This window comes from Sorex fumeus, unplaced genomic scaffold (assembly GCF_029834395.1).
Source record: "Sorex fumeus unplaced genomic scaffold, SorFum_2.1 ptg000051l, whole genome shotgun sequence".
Taxonomy (NCBI): domain Eukaryota; kingdom Metazoa; phylum Chordata; class Mammalia; order Eulipotyphla; family Soricidae; genus Sorex; species Sorex fumeus.
This window is the reverse complement of record NW_026606108.1, coordinates 34,375,662-34,392,490: the sequence shown is the minus strand read 5'-3', so window position 1 is coordinate 34,392,490 and position 16,829 is coordinate 34,375,662. Positions and strand designations below refer to the sequence as shown.

Genomic DNA, 16,829 nt, shown 5'->3' with positions numbered 1-16,829 from the left:
TTCAGTCCCTGGTGGAGATGTACTGGGTGTCTCTATAGTAGACACACCTGGAAAGGCAGAATGCTCTGTCCGTCAGTCTCTGCAGGGCTGCAGAAGAAGGGGTCTCGGGTGTGGAACACTTCCTTGCCAGCAGAGCCCGCACAGCCTGTGCCAGGATTATCACCTTGTTCGGGAGCATCCTTCCCCCTTTCAGACCTGAAATGTGTGCTCCTCTGTTGTTCACTGTTTCTATCTATGGCCCAGTGGTACATTTGCAGCTTTCAACATATGACTTTGGGGAAGGAGATGGCGTTTTTGAGGTGAGGCTTGAGAAGGTGGGCTCGTAAGTAATTGGCTGCCAAGGGTACCCTCCAGCTATGGGATCAAGCCACCTCTGGAGCTAATCTTTCTCTGCTGCTGCTTTACAGGAAGAAACACACTCATCCATCCAGTGCTTGATGAGGTAAGAATAAAATGTTTGAATTTCTGTGTCTGGTGGCAGGAACTGTTGATGAGCTTTGCTATTCTCCACGGAATAAAGTCCCGTGAGCATTGGTAACCAATGCTCTCTGCCTGATTCAGCTAGTGCTTCATACATGCACCCCCCCACCCCCACCCCACCACCCTCCCCGCCCAATATGTTAACATGCTGAAACTCCCATGGCAGAGTACCTCCACTCTGGAATTCGACCCCCATGGAAATGATACTATACCAAATACAACTAAAGAAGACAGGTTACGAGACTAACGCTAAACCTATAGTTAACTACACAAGTGAGGAAACATCTAAGATTCTATTTTAATAGAATTCAGAGTGCTTTAGGAAGTGGCCGGCTCTGTCTGAAAGAATAGAAATAAAGTAAAATTAAATTATCTGGGCCTGAGATATAATACAGTGGATAAGGCACTTGCCTCTTGCATGTAGTTGACTAAGGTTTGAAACCTTGCACCATATATGGTCCCCAAGCCCCTTTAGAAGTGATCCCTGAGAGCCAGAGAGATAGCAGGTAGGATGCTTGGTTTGCACACAACTGACCCAGGTTCAATCCCAGGACCCCATAGGGTCCTCTGAGCCCACCAGGAGTGATCCCTGAGCACTGCCAGGTGTGGCCCCCAAAACAAAACAAAACCAAAAAATGTTATCCCTGAGCACAGAACCGGGAGTAAACCCTGAGCAATGCCAATGTGGCCCCAAAACAACAAAAAAGCAAAAAGTATGTAGTCAACCATGCCATGATATCCGAATTTAAAGGATGTTTTTAGTATTTTAAATTCAAATTTTTCTTTTTTATCTTTTGGGCACACCCAGTGATGCTCAGGGATTACTCCTAGCTCTGCACTCAGAAAATACTCCTGGGATGCTGGGGATTGGACCCTAGTTGGCTGAGCATGCAAGACGAACACATTACCCACTGTACTCTCTCCAGCACCTTAAACAATGCTTTTAAAACCGTTTTTCAGTGCCAGGGAGAAGGCTCAAAGGACAGGAGCTCGTGTTTTGTAACCAACCCCACACGGAGCAGGAAGGAACCTAAGCACTGCCAGGTGGGGTCCTTCCCCCAAACCGAACTGAAGCTTGTATGACTGCATGTTTTCTCTTTTCTACAGATGTCCTAAGTTATAGACTAAGATCAACAACAAGCCTGGCAGCGGCAGGAACTTTTTAATATTTGCTTAATGCAATTTGGATAGGTAACTATGACTAAAATTTAAATGACACTTTAGAAGAGACCTGATGGGGGCAGAGACAAAGTAGAGGGGTTACCATACTTGTCTTGCTGACCACAGTCAAATCCCAGCACCTATGTTATCCCCAGCACAACCAAAGTTGATGACAAAGTTGATGACCAAAAAAAAACACAAAAAAACCAGAAATGACCTCTGAGTACAAAGCCAGGTATAGCCCCTAAGCAGTGTGGCCAAAACCATTCCTCCCCAAATAATATGTAAATAAAAGATTGAGAATAAATAACTTTAAACTACTATATATGCTACATATAAAATATATATATGTTCTTACATACTACATATAAATATGTAAACTTTAATTATATTTACTTTCTCCTACATCTGCTTTACCCAGAAACTACTTAACTACACAAACCTTTTTTTTGTGTTTGGGGCACAATCAGCTATGCTTAGGGCTGACTCTTGGCATTGCACGGGGAACCTTATGTGGTGCCAGGGATTGTACCAGGGTTGACCACATGCAAGGCCAGCACCTGCCACCCCCCGCCCCTCCCTGTACTCTCTCTAGTCCACCACTTTAAATGCTTTCCAGAAAATCAGAGATCCTAACATCACGGTGTTTGACTTTTAGGTCCCATTAATTGCTACTTGTGAAGTCATACTTATGACTCTAGCTATTCTTCCATAACAGAACAATTTCCTCCTAAGGACTCTGACAAACTGCAAATGAACAGAAAGTTAATCTTCTTAGAGATAAGGAGTTAAGAATTTCCTAGAACTATAATCTGAAAGGCCTGTCTCTGCCTTCTATATAGAAACATATCATTCTAGTCACTATGCCACCAGAAAACATCTTCACATTTTGAATTGGACTATTACTCCCTTACATATAATAGATTATGCTCAGGTAGTGAAATAAGAACAGTAAATTATAATGAATATTTCTGCATTTTCTTATTGCGATACCAGTTAAAACACCAGTTTGTAATGTTTTCAACGTTCAACAGCTTAACAAATGCATGATCCGACAGAAGGGCGGAGTTCCCTTCCCTCAATGGAGCAGGTGTATGGAGCTGTGGCAATCATTCTGTAGTGAAGGACTGACGTTCCTCCGGCCAGCTCCCTCTGGTCCATCACTACTCCACATGTTCCTGCTCTTGTCCTGGAATTAGCCACCGAATATTCTCAGTTCGAATGGTAGCATACATAATAAAACTAATTAAGAAGAATAAAGAAAACACGAGCAACCAGTCCACACTTTTTATCAAGGTACTGGGAAGAGGGCCTATCTGGTCGGCTTGTGTGACCACCACATTTTTCTTGGCTTCTATACCTGAAAGACAAATCAATTGTTTCAAGTCAGATAGAAAGTAAACATGCAAACAGTTTTTTGCTGCAACATTTTGCACTTACTGGAAATGAAATGTGACTCTTAAGACTGCTACAAGTCTATGGGGGGGTGAGTTCCACCTGCCTGCCAGTGTAATTGCTAAGCTGCCCCTCTTCCTGCCACATCAGAGGTGGAGGAGTCCATTTAGCTGTTCAAAGCTAAAATACTGGAGTTCCTGTGAACCCAAGAGAGGGTAGTGTGCTATGAGACTTTCATCTTGTCCAGAAAAGTTGACTCTTGGCCAGAGCCGCAAAAGAAAACAAGTAACATTACTCTCAAGAATCTACAGGGCATTTTCATGGGTTAAGGAATTCTAAATTCCAATGATTTTAAATAAATTTACCCAAAACTGTTAGATTATTTAATCACCACTGTGCTCTGTGATAACAATGCTGGGACTACTAATTCATTTCTGTTCAAGGTTTTCTTAGAGCCCCTGAGCAAAGTGGTTCCCGCTCACCCCGTCAACCTGAATAGCAATCAGGGACCAGTGCAAGATCTGGAATAGCTAACAACTGGGTAACTAACTGAGCCTTTTACTTCTGTGAGAAACTCAGCTCTCAGTTCTTTGGGTCAGACAGAAACACACACAACTTAATATGTATGGAAAAAACAGATGCTTTATTTCCAATTTTTCCAGTGTCCTTTTTATCTTTTCTTTTTTTTGTATTTACTTTCAGTGAATAAACTTTTATTTATTTATTTTTTGCTTTTTGGGTCTGGAGCGATAGCACAGTGGATAGGGCGTTTGCCTTGCACGCAGCCAATATGGCCGACCTGAGTTTGATTCCTCTACCACTCGGAGAGCCGGGCAAGCTACCAAGAGTATCTTACCCGCATGGCAAAAGCCTGGCAAGCTACCCGTGATGTATTCGATATGCCAAACACAGTAACAATTGTCACAATGGAGACGTTACTGGGCCCGCTCGAGCAAATCGATGAACAATGGGAGGACAGTGACAGTGACAGCTTTTTGGGTCACACCCGCCGATGCACAGGGGTTACTCCTGCTGGCTCACGCACTCAGGAATTACTCCTGGCGGTGCTCGGGGACCATATGGGATGCTGGGAATCAAACCCAGGTCAGCCATGTGCAAGGCCCTACCTGCTGTACTATCGCTCCAGCCTAGTGAATAAACTTTAGAAAGAGGAGATGTTCATAAATGAGACATTAAAGCTTTTGAGGGAGTGAACTTTTCCAATAAACTTTGTTGATATTAGTGCTCAATTTATATAAAAAATTGATAACATATGGTCTGAAAACTACTAAGGAATTTAAAGAGCATCTTCAAACGGATTACTATACTTCAGACGAAATACTATAAGGCCCAAGAATACAGCTCCACAAAACAGCAACGTATGTGAAGCTCTGGGTTCAATCCCAGGTGAAACACACAACTTCCCCTACCCCCAGCACTTCACCTCCCCACACACACATTAATGGAGTAATGAGTGTAAGGCTCTGTGTTCAATTCGTTGTTTTTTTTTTTTTTCTGTCATACCCAGCTGTGCTCAGGAGCTACTTCCAGTGCAATGCTCAGGAGTCATTCCAGGGGTTAATGGGGGCAACATGTATCAGGCAACAAGCTCAGGCCTCTTACAGCAAAACACATACTCCTCTCCAGCCCCTAATATGGCTTGGTTTTTTGATGTTTTTTTGGTTTTTTTGTAGGTATCAAATAGGGCCTCATAGATTCGAGGTATGTGCTTTACCACTGAACCACAACCTCAGCCTAAACCTCTTGTTTTTTAAAGGTCACTGTCACTGTCCTCCCGTCGTTCATCAATTTGCTCATGCGGGCCCAGTAACATTGTGAGGCTTATTACTGTATTTGGCATATTGAATACGTTTTTAAAGGTATCTTTTTTTTTAACAAAACAAAAAAACCCTTTAAAATAAAAAGACACCTATAGAAGATATAGAAGAAAAGATATTAAAATTGCCTACTCATGTTAAGCAATAAGACCCTAACAGTTCATCAGGAAAGTAGTTTTACAGGGAATGGCCCCTAAGAAATTTAAGTACACTAGAATTCCAAAAATTGGAGTTTTATATCATAAATCCAGTCTTGAAACCTTTAGAGATAAAAATCACATTAGGACCCCTAGAAGGCACACTGTTCAAACAATAACAACCTTTTTAATGGCATAACCTTTCCACATACCTGTCTGGTTAAAAATGAAGATTTTCAGTGTTTCCAGTGTTCGGTCTGTGTGATTAAATCTAGCCATTGGTTTAGCTCCTTGAAACAACAAGATATTAGGAACGGCTACAGTGCCAAACCTAGTAGAAAGGCTACAAAATAAAGAAGCCAGTCAGAACTCCCAACTTAACAGTGGGCTTCCTCACGCAAGTTTCATAACAGAATGAACGGATGAAGTGAGAAAGAGTCTTTCATGTGACTGATACTCAAACATCTTTCCTTGCGGGTCAATGGTTGAGAGCCTTCCTGTTTTGCTCTCTGAGTTGCTTTCTATTACAAACAAACCCATGACACAATTACTCCACTATTTAAGGTCATACCTGCCAAAACAGATCAGACCAGAAAATTCTCCTTCATTGCCAAAGCACAGCATGTTGATTCACTTGACAGAAGAAACTCTGTCATTTCAAACTCTTCGTAATGCCTAGCTCAATTAAAAATCTGATGTATGGTAAGCAGTTCCCTTAGTGAGTTAGAGAAGGGAATCAGACCAACAACACACCAGGAAGTTCACAATTAGGTTGGGACTACTGGGAAATAATGTGAGCTGAGCAGTACTCAGTACATGTACATGATATGCTCAGTGCTGCCAAGCCTGAATCAAAACACAGCATCCAAACCTCAGCTGTGTGACCTCTGGGCTGGCTGCTTTGACCTCTGCTAACCTCATTCCCTACCTCCCACCCCACAGTAACACTGGGTAATAAAGATTCTCCTCTTGTGAACATACTAAAATAAATATTTTTTAATTTAATTTTTTTCTTAAATTTTTATTAGTGAAACACCATGAGGTACAGTTGTAGAATTACAAATTTTTGTGCTTGGGTTTCAGTTATACAATAATTGAATACCCATCCCTCTACCAGTGCCCATTCTCCACCACCACCAGTCCCAGTATCCCTCCCTCCCCCCATCCCCCCACCCCACCCTACCTCTGTGGCAGGCCATTCCCTTTTGTTATCTTTCTCATTTTGAGTGCTGTGGTTTGCAAAAGAGACATTGAGTGGCAATCTTGTTCGGTTTATAGTCTCCTTTCATCACCCATTTCCCATCCTGAGAGGAACCGCCCATCACCCTTTATTTGGTGCTCCCTTCTCTGTCTGAGCTGCCTTTTCCCCTAGCGTGTGCAGCTGTCCTCAAAGCAATGGAGTAATCCTCCTGGTACTTATCTTCGCTACTCTAGGGTGTTAGTCTCCTATTTTGTTACTTTATGTTCCCCAGATGAATGCAATCTTTCTATGTCTGTCCCTTTCTTTCTGACTCATTTCGCTTAGCATGATACTTTCCATGTAGTACCACTTGTATATGAATTTCATGACTTCATCTTATTAACAAGGAAAGAATATGTCTCAGGCCACATGGTAAGGATTTTCCATTCTCCATAATTAAGGCACTAAACCAGGTAATGGGAGGAAGGCAGGGAGATAAAAAGGGAACAAAGCAGATGATCAGAGGGGGAGGGGGTAGTACTAGGCCCCCAAAGCAATGAGTATGGAGTCAGCTCTGCTAGGGGGCTGGGTGAGGAGCCCCCAGCAAAGCTGGACACTGGCCTGGGCTATCCTTCCAGGCAGATTGTTCCATTCAGCCAGGTCATTTCTGTATTTCCTTGAAGTGCTCATAACTATTTTCTAACTTTTTGGGAAATTTCTTTATTCCTAAACAGGTTAAGCTAAGCTGTGGTAGATATATCACCCACACTAAAAATTTATTTATGTGGTCGGGCCGCAGAGATAGCAAAGCAAGGAGGGTGCCTAATGAGGGTTCAATCCCAGCACCCCATAGGATTCCCCTGAGTACAGTCAGGAGTGACCCCTGAGTAGAGAGCCAGGAATAAGCTCTCTAAGCACTACTGAGTGTGGCCCAAACACCAATAAATAAATAAATTCTCGAGCACATGTTAACAAATCTGTATTTTTTTAATATTTTGTAGGGTGGGGCACATGGGGAAAACTTGAGCCACAGCCTGTTTTGCTCAGGGGATAGTCCCAGCAGGGACCGGCCACATGTAAGATGAGTGTCTTAAGCCCTGTACAATCTCTCCAGCCTAAGTTCATAAAGCTTCACTCAACTTCATCTTACTAACAACTTGAACCATCTCCAAACAGTCCAATTTTATTCACAGACAACCTTGTCATGACTTACGAAGGGGTATCTAACTTAAAGAGAAGGGAAACTGACTTTTTTGGTAAGGGTTTTTCTTCTGCTGTTTCTGTTTTGGCATCACTAGGATCCAAACACATATCATCCACATCCATCACCTGCTCTGTCTCTGAGTTGCCTCCCTCGACCCGTTTATAAACACTTTTTTGACAGTATGCGTAAGGACAGGCAGTGTTGGGAACTGAACCCAGGGCCTCACACATACGAGGTGTGTGCTCTGCCTCTGAGACATATTCCTGGTCTGGAGAAAACACATTTTGTAACCCGAAAACAATTACAGCACTTCATACCAAATATCTGAACAAAATTCACAGCAGCTTACAAAGCATTTGAAAAAGACAAAAGTTCACCCAACAACAAAAAGAAAATTAAAAAATAAAAACATGGGAATGGGCTGGGAGAGAGCTCAAAGGATTAGTGCATAGGCTTTGCATGCAGAAGCCCCAGCGTCATTCCCAAGTACTGCATGGTTCCCTAGCACTGCCAGGTATAGTACCAAAAAAAGGGGTGGGTTGGTGTGGGGAAGGTAAATGCCATTTTAAAGGACTAAAAAAAAAAAAAAAAAGACTCAGTAATTTAAAATTTTGGAAGGAGAGGGGGTCGCACTGAAACACTCAGGGACCACAGGGTGACAGGAAGAGAGCCCAGGGAACCGCATGCAAAGCACGTACCCAGCCCTTTGAGCCATCTCTCCAGAAAGCAGGGCCTTCTGCTTAGGAGCATCCAGATAAGGGCACCAGCTTACCCAGGAGTCCATGCGGCTCACACTTGCCTTTCCCTTCCTTCAGTCCCATTTCAAAGCTCACACCTATTTCCTCCACTTCTAAAAGAATTACAACCTACAAATCACTGCAGCCATTATCCCAATGGAATGATGTAATCCCTGTGAAACGCATACCTGCTGTGCTGAGATGCATCCAGTGCCAAAAAATGAAGAGCTGGAAATGCCCGGGGCAGAGAATTAAAATGAGGGGCCAAACTGGCAGAAAATCGGCACCATGGTGTGTAAAACAGGACTAGAGTACAGTCACTACCATTGGGGTTTAGAAAATCCATAAGGTCCTGTGGTATAAGAAACAAGTGTTAGGGTTGCAGTGCAAATACACGCGTGCTTTTCTGAAGTAAGCCCCCAAAAGAGAGGAAACAGCTGCCTCCAGGAAAAAAAAAAAAGTGGGAGGAAGGGATAGATTCTCGTACCCACCCCTCTACTCCTTTAGTAACCTTTTATATTTTTAACCACATGGAATCCACAGGAAATGTACCATCAAATAACAAATTCTGAGTCTCCCCCTAAACTTTCCTAACAGCATTATCAGGTTATTTTAGTACTTAATTCATCAACTCAAAAATTTCCAGGATGGTGGCCTCACCACAGTTACGTCTGCATGAGGCAGTCGGTTCAATCAATTCAAAGGCTCAGCAGCCCTGGTCTCACACTCATGAAGAACTGTTTGGGGCTCCTCCCAGCCATGCCCGTGCTGGCTCTGAAGCAGTGTCAAGGCGCACTGTCCACCAGGCATGCAATGAAGCCCCGAGCATGGAGGGCTGAGAGAGTCCCATGTCCTGGATGTGCCCTCATTTAAAACAAACATGAACACAAATAGCCATCACCGCTGGGACTTCTCTACAGAAGTGGTCTGGATTCATCCTGCTCCCAGTCCCACAGAAAGAATCCCCTTAACAGTCCTACGGAAAAAGTCAGTTGTCACCCTGCTCTGCCTGGAATCACCATTTGTTCAACAAGCTGGAAAAGCAGGCCTCAGTGTGGACAGCTGTCAGGTGACATGAGAGCAAACATGACTCCCTCGTTGCAAGAAAGAAACTTCCCATCACTTATTAACACATATTAACAAAACCTACCACTTCAGCCACATCCCACGTCCACAGCTCAGATTAATTTTTCCCTTTTCCTTTTTTTTTTCTTTTTTGGGTTTTGGGCCACACCCAACTGCTCATGGCTTACTCCTGGCTCTGTGCTCAGGGATCACTCCTGGTGGCTGTTAGAGAACCATATGCAGTGTGAGGGATCAAACTGGGGCCAGCCACAAGCAAGGCAAGTGGCTTAAAACCCCTGTAATATCTCTCTTGTCCAATTCAGACATTTTTTAGTTGTTTCTGTAATAAGTACTTTATTGGGAAGAAGAAAAACACCAGGCACTGACCTGTCCACTGGGATTTAACCTGATGCTTAGTGGTGAAATGGACAAAGACAACTAGGTCTAACCACCTAAGAAGCATAATCAGCCCATCACACACTCTGCCCTGCAAATACCCCAGAGCTCAAGGTCCATTTCACCAGCAGAGCCATGACACTCACACCACTCCCACCCACAACAGGATGAAGATGATGACCCTCTGTTTGAAAGACACTATAGCATCATACCATGGAGCCAATGTGCTGAAAAGGAGAAAAGTACCAAATAAGCTGCTCTTACCTGGGACATGTTTAAAATTTTCAGAGTGAAATTTTCCAGTCCTGTCACATTTCTCTCTTCACAGGTCACCTTTGGGGACTTCAGACTCTCGGTGTTATTCAAGTCCTCAGCTGGGACGGGGTCTGACTCTGCCACCTCAGGTTCGGGGTAATACTCCTCCTCCCTCTCGGGAAAGCTGCTCCCCACGCTGTCCAGTGAGTAGAAGCTCTCTTGGAGGCTGCACCATGAGTCCTCCTCCCCGTCAGCCCCACAGGTGCCACCACTGGCCTCCGAGCTCAGTCTGTCCTCAGCCTCCCCCGGAATCACAGACAGCATCACCATGGGGTCCCCCTCTGTGTCCAGCGCCAGCACTGCATCAGCCTCTTCAGCCGACAGGTCCTGGCCCACGGGGCGGTGGGAGGCCTCCTCCTCACTCCCATACACAGCTCCCAACGGCAGTGGGTGAGCGGGCTGCTCCTCTGACCACAGGTGACCACTGTCCTCTGCAACTGACACAGGCCAACATGGTCACAGGCATGTTGGACTTTCAACTAAGTGAACCCCAGCGAAGTAAAGTGCTCTCCAACAGGGCACTTTCACCTCCCAAGAAAATACCTTGCCCGTGCAACAAACAAGCAGAGGGCCACCCACCCTATTTCAGGACAGGAGAACAGGGGCTGGGGCCATGATACAGTGGTAGGGTTCTGGCCTTACTGGGTTTGATCCCCAGCACTCCAGAGTTCCCCAAGTCACCAGTGATGATCCCTAAGTTCAGAGTCAGGTGTAACCCCTGAGTACCACCTGTGTGATCCCCAAACAAAACAAAACAAAAAACAGAAAGGAAAAAAAAAAAGGAACAGGAGAGCAGTGAGAAGGGGGTGCCAGATTAATAAGCATCAAACAAGGAAATGGACAAATGCACAGCTTTGTGCCAAAAGCTGCCTACCGTGTGAATAATAAGCAAAAACATTCCAGTGCAGATATCAAATGATGAAAATATAACACAAAAACTTTGACATTTTTCTGTGCTCTGTAAACATCACCTAGAGAGTTGTGAAGACATAGTAAAGCAACTCAGTGGCCAACCCAAGTTGGAATCCTGTCACCCCACACGTTCCCCCTCAGTACCATCAGGGGTGAACCCTGAGTGCAGAGCCAGGAGAGAGCCCTGAGCAATGCTTGGTGCCCAAAATAATAATAATAACAATAAGCTTAAAAAGCATGATGCCTTTAGGGAAGATTCAGCTATGGCAAAGCATCTTTGCATACACGCCCACTTGATAAAGGAGCGTGGAGAAACTCGGTGTACTGCCAGCACAGTGGCATGCGGCTAACTCAGCAGCAGAGCCCATTCAAGGAGCACAGGCTTCTGATGCTACTGCAGAGGGGGTTCTCTGTTCCTGCACCATCCCGGGGGGTGCTCAGGGCTGCTCTGCCTGAGGAACACAGTGGGGAGCACACAACGGCATCTGCTGCCTGCTGCCTTGGGGCTAGGTCCATGGCGGTGCTCTGAGTGCCCAGCGAGGCAGGGGCAGCAGCAGGGAGGAGAGAACTTTCCTCTCCCTTTGGAGCCACTAGGTAAGGTGGGGTGCAAGGCCTGGGGACAGGAAGGGCCTGGGGCATCTTCAAGCAGCCATTCTGTAACCACCATCCACCTCTGTGACCACTCCTGCCCTCCACAACCATGGCCAGACTCTGCCAAGAACTGACCATGGCAAACTGGGGTTCAGCTGCATTTGGATATGCTCAGGGTGCTGCTGGGCTGCCACCAGCTGTGTAAGGAGCTCTGCCAGGCCAATAGCACATCACCCAGGGTGCCTGCGAATCACCACTGGCTTCCCAGTGGGGAAGGAGTCGGGATACCTGAGGTACGCACATTTGTGGAAGGCCTCAGAGACTACTCTAAAGATCTGCATATTCCTTTAGCAATTCAAAAACATTCTCTGGAGCCAGGAAGAAGCATGCAGTGCATGCAGCGTATGCAGAAGCTCTGGGTTTAAACCATAGCAACACATAGTCCCCCAAGCAATGGGCTTGAGAAGACACCAAGTACCACCAAGTGTAACCTCCCACCCAAAATAATAAGTGAGAATAAAAAATATTTTAAAAAATTGTTTTTAAACCTCTTTTTAAAAAGTTTTTAAAAGGACCCTTTCTAAAGTAAGAACATTGGGGCTGGTGGGGCTGGAGTGATAGCACAGCGGGTAGGGCATTTGCCTTACATGCGGCCAACCCGGGTTCGATTCCCAGCATCCCATATGGTCCCCCGAGCACCACCAGGAGTAATTACTGAGTGCAGGAGTAACCCATGTGCATTGCCGGGTGTGACCCAAAAAGCGGGAAAGAAAAAAAAACCAGGGCTGGAGCTATAATATAGTGGGTAGGGAATTTGCCTTGCATGCAGCCAACCCGGGTTCGATTCCCAGCATCCCATGTGGTCCCTGGAGCAACATCAGGAGTAATTTCTGAGTGCAGAGTCAGGAGTAACCCCTGTACATCTCCGGGTGTGACCCAAAAAGAAAAAAATTAAGAACATCAATGAGAGCTGAGGGGATAGCTCAATGGAATAAGTGCATGCTTTGTAGGCACAAGACCTGAGTTCAATCCCTAGTACCACATGGTCCTCTTGCACTATTAGAAGTGACCGCACTCATGCAAAAGCGAACACACACACACACACACACACCAATCAGTGAGCTACTAGACAATGTCAAGTGATCTAATAAAATTGAAGTGCCCAAAAGAAAGACCATTAGGAAGACAGAACATGAAGAAATAACTAGATTTTACAAAGTTGATGAAAACTATAAATCCATTGAACCAAATATAAGTGGAACTAAAATAGAGATAACAGCAGATTTCTCATAACAATACAAGAATTTTTAGGAACTAAGAAAATAATCGTTAGACAGGAGAGATCACTTGTTGGGCTGGAGTGAATGCTGTGCATACAGAAAACCCAGGTTCTATCCATGACACCATGACACCAGGTTCTATCCATGATCTCCTGGTAGGAGCAAGTCCCAAGCCAGGAGTAGTCCCTGAGAATCAGTGGGTATAATTAAACCCCAGCAAAACAAAAAAACAAAGGACAAAACCCAATAAACCTAGAACTTCTATACACAGCAAAAATATTTTTCAAGAGCCAAAAGGGAAAAATACTTTGACATATGAAAGCTGGAAGAATTCATAACCAACATATCCACATGACAAGCATCTTAAAATAGTTCTTTCAGGCAGAAGAAAATTGATACCAAATGGAGTTGAGGATGTTGCTGAGGTAGAGCGAATGATTCATATATGTGAAACCATGGGTTAGCTCCCCAGCACAACAAATTATAAAAGATTAATAAAAACTATACATTCTTATTTTCTTAATAATCCACAAAAAGGAATGGAGAGCAGCAGAAATGGTGTCTATGTGGGTAAATTTACATATTTATTCCAAAATGTTAGCTATGAAAAAGACAGAAAAAAAATGGGTAGATGCTATGGGTAAGAGGTTATTTTGGTTTCTATTTTGTTTTTTTGTACCTGAGGGAAACTGAAGGATATAAAAAACTTATGGGAAAGTGAACACAAAGAAAAAGGTGACCAAAGCTGGAGCGATAGTACAGCAGGTATGGCGTTTGCCTTGCATGTGGTCAATCTGGGTTGAATCTCCAGCATCTCATATGGTCCTCCCAGCACTCAGTAGCAATTTCTGAGTGCAGAGCTAGAACTAAGCCTTGCACACTGCCGGGGTGACCCAAAAAGCAAAAGCAAGAAAAGAAAAAAAAGTGACAGTACACTCAACAGGGCAGACTTCCTGTCTGCTGTCTTTGACAGGGTGGGTCTTCGACAGAAAAGGGTCATGCACTTATTTAACTAGAATTAGAGACAGGGCTGGACCCCTGGGTATGGAACTTTGCCAATCCAACAGGTAGTATCACACCGGAGAGCCTACCTTTTGGCTGATGGGTATGCCTTGCTTATGTTATTAGGAGACACAAACAAACCAGCATATTTGCTGGGTTGATCACATGGCAGAGTAGGAAGTAAAGGTATCAGAGAAGCTAATGCCTAGGGAAGAAAGAGGGGTGCCAAATGTGGAGCTGACCCTTCTCTCAAACACCCCGCTCTGCAGTGATCTATTCTCTGAACCGAATCAATAGTCTAAGTCCTACACCAGAATAGAGAATGTCAGCATCTTGAAAGAATCTCAAGGGGAAAAAAAAATTGGGGCACAATTCAGAATCAGGTTCTCCCTGATTACCCTCATGTAACAACGAACAGATGTCCCCTAGCCCATATAACAGAGGTCCGAGTGATAAGGAGAGTTTGGGAAAATTGTTTTCCCTTCAACTGAAGAAACTCAAGCACGCTGTATAGATGAGGATGAGAGTAATCTGTATGCCCTCAGATATCACTGTTCTCGTTTTGTAAGTGGGAAGAAATGACCTGCCATGTGAAAGCCATAGCGGCACCTCATGGCGAAGTGCCTCTTAAGAGACTGCTTATCAGTTGGATTTGACACAAGGGTTTCTGTGGCAGGGGAATCAAATGGGAGAAAAGAAAAAAACAGCCTGGAACCGGAAGGGCAGCAAACCTCATTTTCACAGTGCAGAGTCAGGAGGAACCCTGTGCATCGCCAGGTGTGAACCCCCCTCCCAAAAAAAAAGATAGTACAGCCAATGGGATGTTTACCTTGCATACTGTGCCAACCTGGGTTCAATCCCTGGCATCCTATATGGTCCCCCAAGCACCACCAGGAGTAACCCCTGAATTCAGAGCTAGGAGTAACCCCTGAGCACTGTCAAGTGTGCCCAACTCCCCCCCAAAAAAAGAAAAAAAATTCAAAACAAAGAACACAGAGAACAACCACTTAGGGCACAGAAGGCTGGAGAAGGATGCAGAGGACAACTAAGAAAATACCCTGCACACCACACTGCTCCTCTCTGCAGCTAGCAAAGAGGTAAAGAAGTTGATCAGAAGGGTCAACTGGAATACCAGCCATGGGGCTTGCAGGGTGGCTCCTAAACCCCAGGTTGCTTCCCTGGCATAGGGCTTAGTGACTGAGGAGTCATGCTGACTCAGCTAACACAGACGTCACAAGCACAGGTGAACTGCACCAATGCTTGCATGCTCTGGGCACAGTGCCTGGCACACAGTGAGCACGTCCATCTGATGGTAACTGTATGACTTTCTTTTTTTTCTCTTCTCCGGTATTGGGGCCACACCTAGTAGAACACAGATCTTACTCCTGGCTCTGTGCTCAGGTGTCACTCTTGGGGTTTCTGCAATCAAACCAGATGAGCGGCATGAAAAGCAAGCACCCTACTCACTGTACTATCGTTCCAGACACTGAATGACTTCTCACTCTTCCCACCCTTGCCCCTGTCAGCAAGCCCTGCTCCATCCACGAAACCCTAGGGAAAGGAAGGACCTGCTGGCTCCTGTTAGGGCCTGAATGACAAGACCAAAATTTTAGTAGGCACTAGGCATAGGGCGGAGAGCAATGCCTGCACTGAGGACTGCCTCCAGGTTACTTCTCTCCTTCTGCAAGGAGCCCAAAGTACTTGCCAAGCCTGGCAGTAGTAATCCCATTGGAGTGTGCAGGGGGATTTTGGGTTCCCAAGGGCATCTAAGCCAGAGTGGCCTTCAGATGTGGCAGCGCAGGGGGTGGGGGGTGGGGGGTGCTGGAGAGATAGTACAGTGAGTGGGGCACTTGCCTTGCACTTGGACAACGATCCCAGGCATCCCATATGGCGCCCCGGCACAACCAGGAGTAACGTCTGAGTGCAGAGCCAGGTAAGTAACCCCTGAGCATCTCTGGATGTGGCCCAAACTAAACTTCCCGCTCCAGCCCCACCCCATACCCACCGGCCAACAGGGAGGAGGGGCAACAACGGGCGTCGGGGTGGGTGACACAGGCTCTGCCATGCCCCAGAAGTGAGGAATTATGCAGAGCATCTTCACGGGGGACGCGGAGACGCGAACGCGCCCTGCCCGGGGGAACAGCCGCGGGCCCGGGGCGGGGGGGTTGGGGAAGGGAGTGGCGGGCCGGGGGCGCTGACAGGTGGGAAGGCACTGCGGACGGTTCCGGGGTCCTGCCAACGACCCTGGCCACGTCGGCCCCCCTTTCGAGTCCGTCTCTTTGGAAAGGACGCGCTCGCGGGAGGCTCTGGCCAGGAAACGAGAACGGAAGGTCACCCCAGACCGACACACGCAGGTGTCCGCGGGCAGCGCGGGCCCGGCGCCGCGGCCGAGTGCGCCGCCCCCCCACCCCCCCAGCCGCCTCGCCCCGCCGCGCCGCGGCACTCACCGTCCTGGCCGCGGGCGAGAGGCCCCAGCACGCACAGCAGGACCTGCCACCAGCCGAGGAGCCGCATGGCGCTCAAGGACCGCCGTCTCCCGGGCCCAGCACCCAGGCCGAAGGGCAACCGGCGCACGGAGACGCAAGCCGCGCTCCTAGTCGGACGGAGGCAGGGGGCGGAGAGCCGAGCGCGCGGGCGCGGCGGCGACATCTTGGCTGCTGGCGACTGCGCCGGGCGCCATCTTGGAGTCGGGCAGCTCTCGCGCGAGGCTGGCGCCGGGCCGCTCGCGCTCCCAATTCCCGCCCCCGCCCCTACGTACGCGGCCGAGCGGCGGTTCGAGCTCCGCAGCCTCTACCTGTGAGCTATACCCGCCCCTTCGCTCCCTCTCCGGACTCCTTCGGAACCAAGTGTCCCCCAATCTCAGGTCTCTGAGTACTTTCCCGACCACCAGGGCCCTGGGCGACGTCCCGCTTCCGGGTCCCTTATGCTCTTTCTTTCCCTGCTGGACCTGGCTACTAGGGCTTCCTTCCAAACCTGAGGGGCTTCCTCCTCCAGATTGCAAATCAAATCTTCTGCCTTACTCAAGTAAACCTGAGTTAGAAATCGTCACTGCAGCCTGGATGAAAGGAAGAAAGCCTTGTTTTCAGAGGTGAAAGTTTAGATGAGGAATAAGACAATAGCGTTCTTTTTCTCTGAT

General features: G+C 46.7%; 1 protein-coding gene across 2 annotated transcripts; it reads right to left on the bottom strand.

The window, feature by feature from the left end:
• Nucleotides 1–1,627: 1,627 nt before the first annotated feature.
• TXNDC15 (thioredoxin domain containing 15) lies at nucleotides 1,628–16,383 on the bottom strand. 2 transcript variants are annotated; one of them, XM_056124394.1, is made up of 5 exons: nucleotides 16,141–16,383; nucleotides 9,858–10,345; nucleotides 8,321–8,484; nucleotides 5,224–5,354; nucleotides 1,628–3,001 (listed from the first exon to the last, which is right to left on the bottom strand). In XM_056124394.1, exons 1-5 carry the CDS (start codon nucleotides 16,340–16,342, stop codon nucleotides 2,805–2,807), a joined length of 1,182 nt encoding a protein of 393 aa, XP_055980369.1. In that variant the 5' UTR covers nucleotides 16,343–16,383; the 3' UTR covers nucleotides 1,628–2,804. The 2 variants fall into 2 exon arrangements, with proteins under 2 accessions (XP_055980369.1, XP_055980371.1); XM_056124396.1 differs by having other exon boundaries at nucleotides 9,858–10,339.
• Nucleotides 16,384–16,829: the final 446 nt, after the last annotated feature.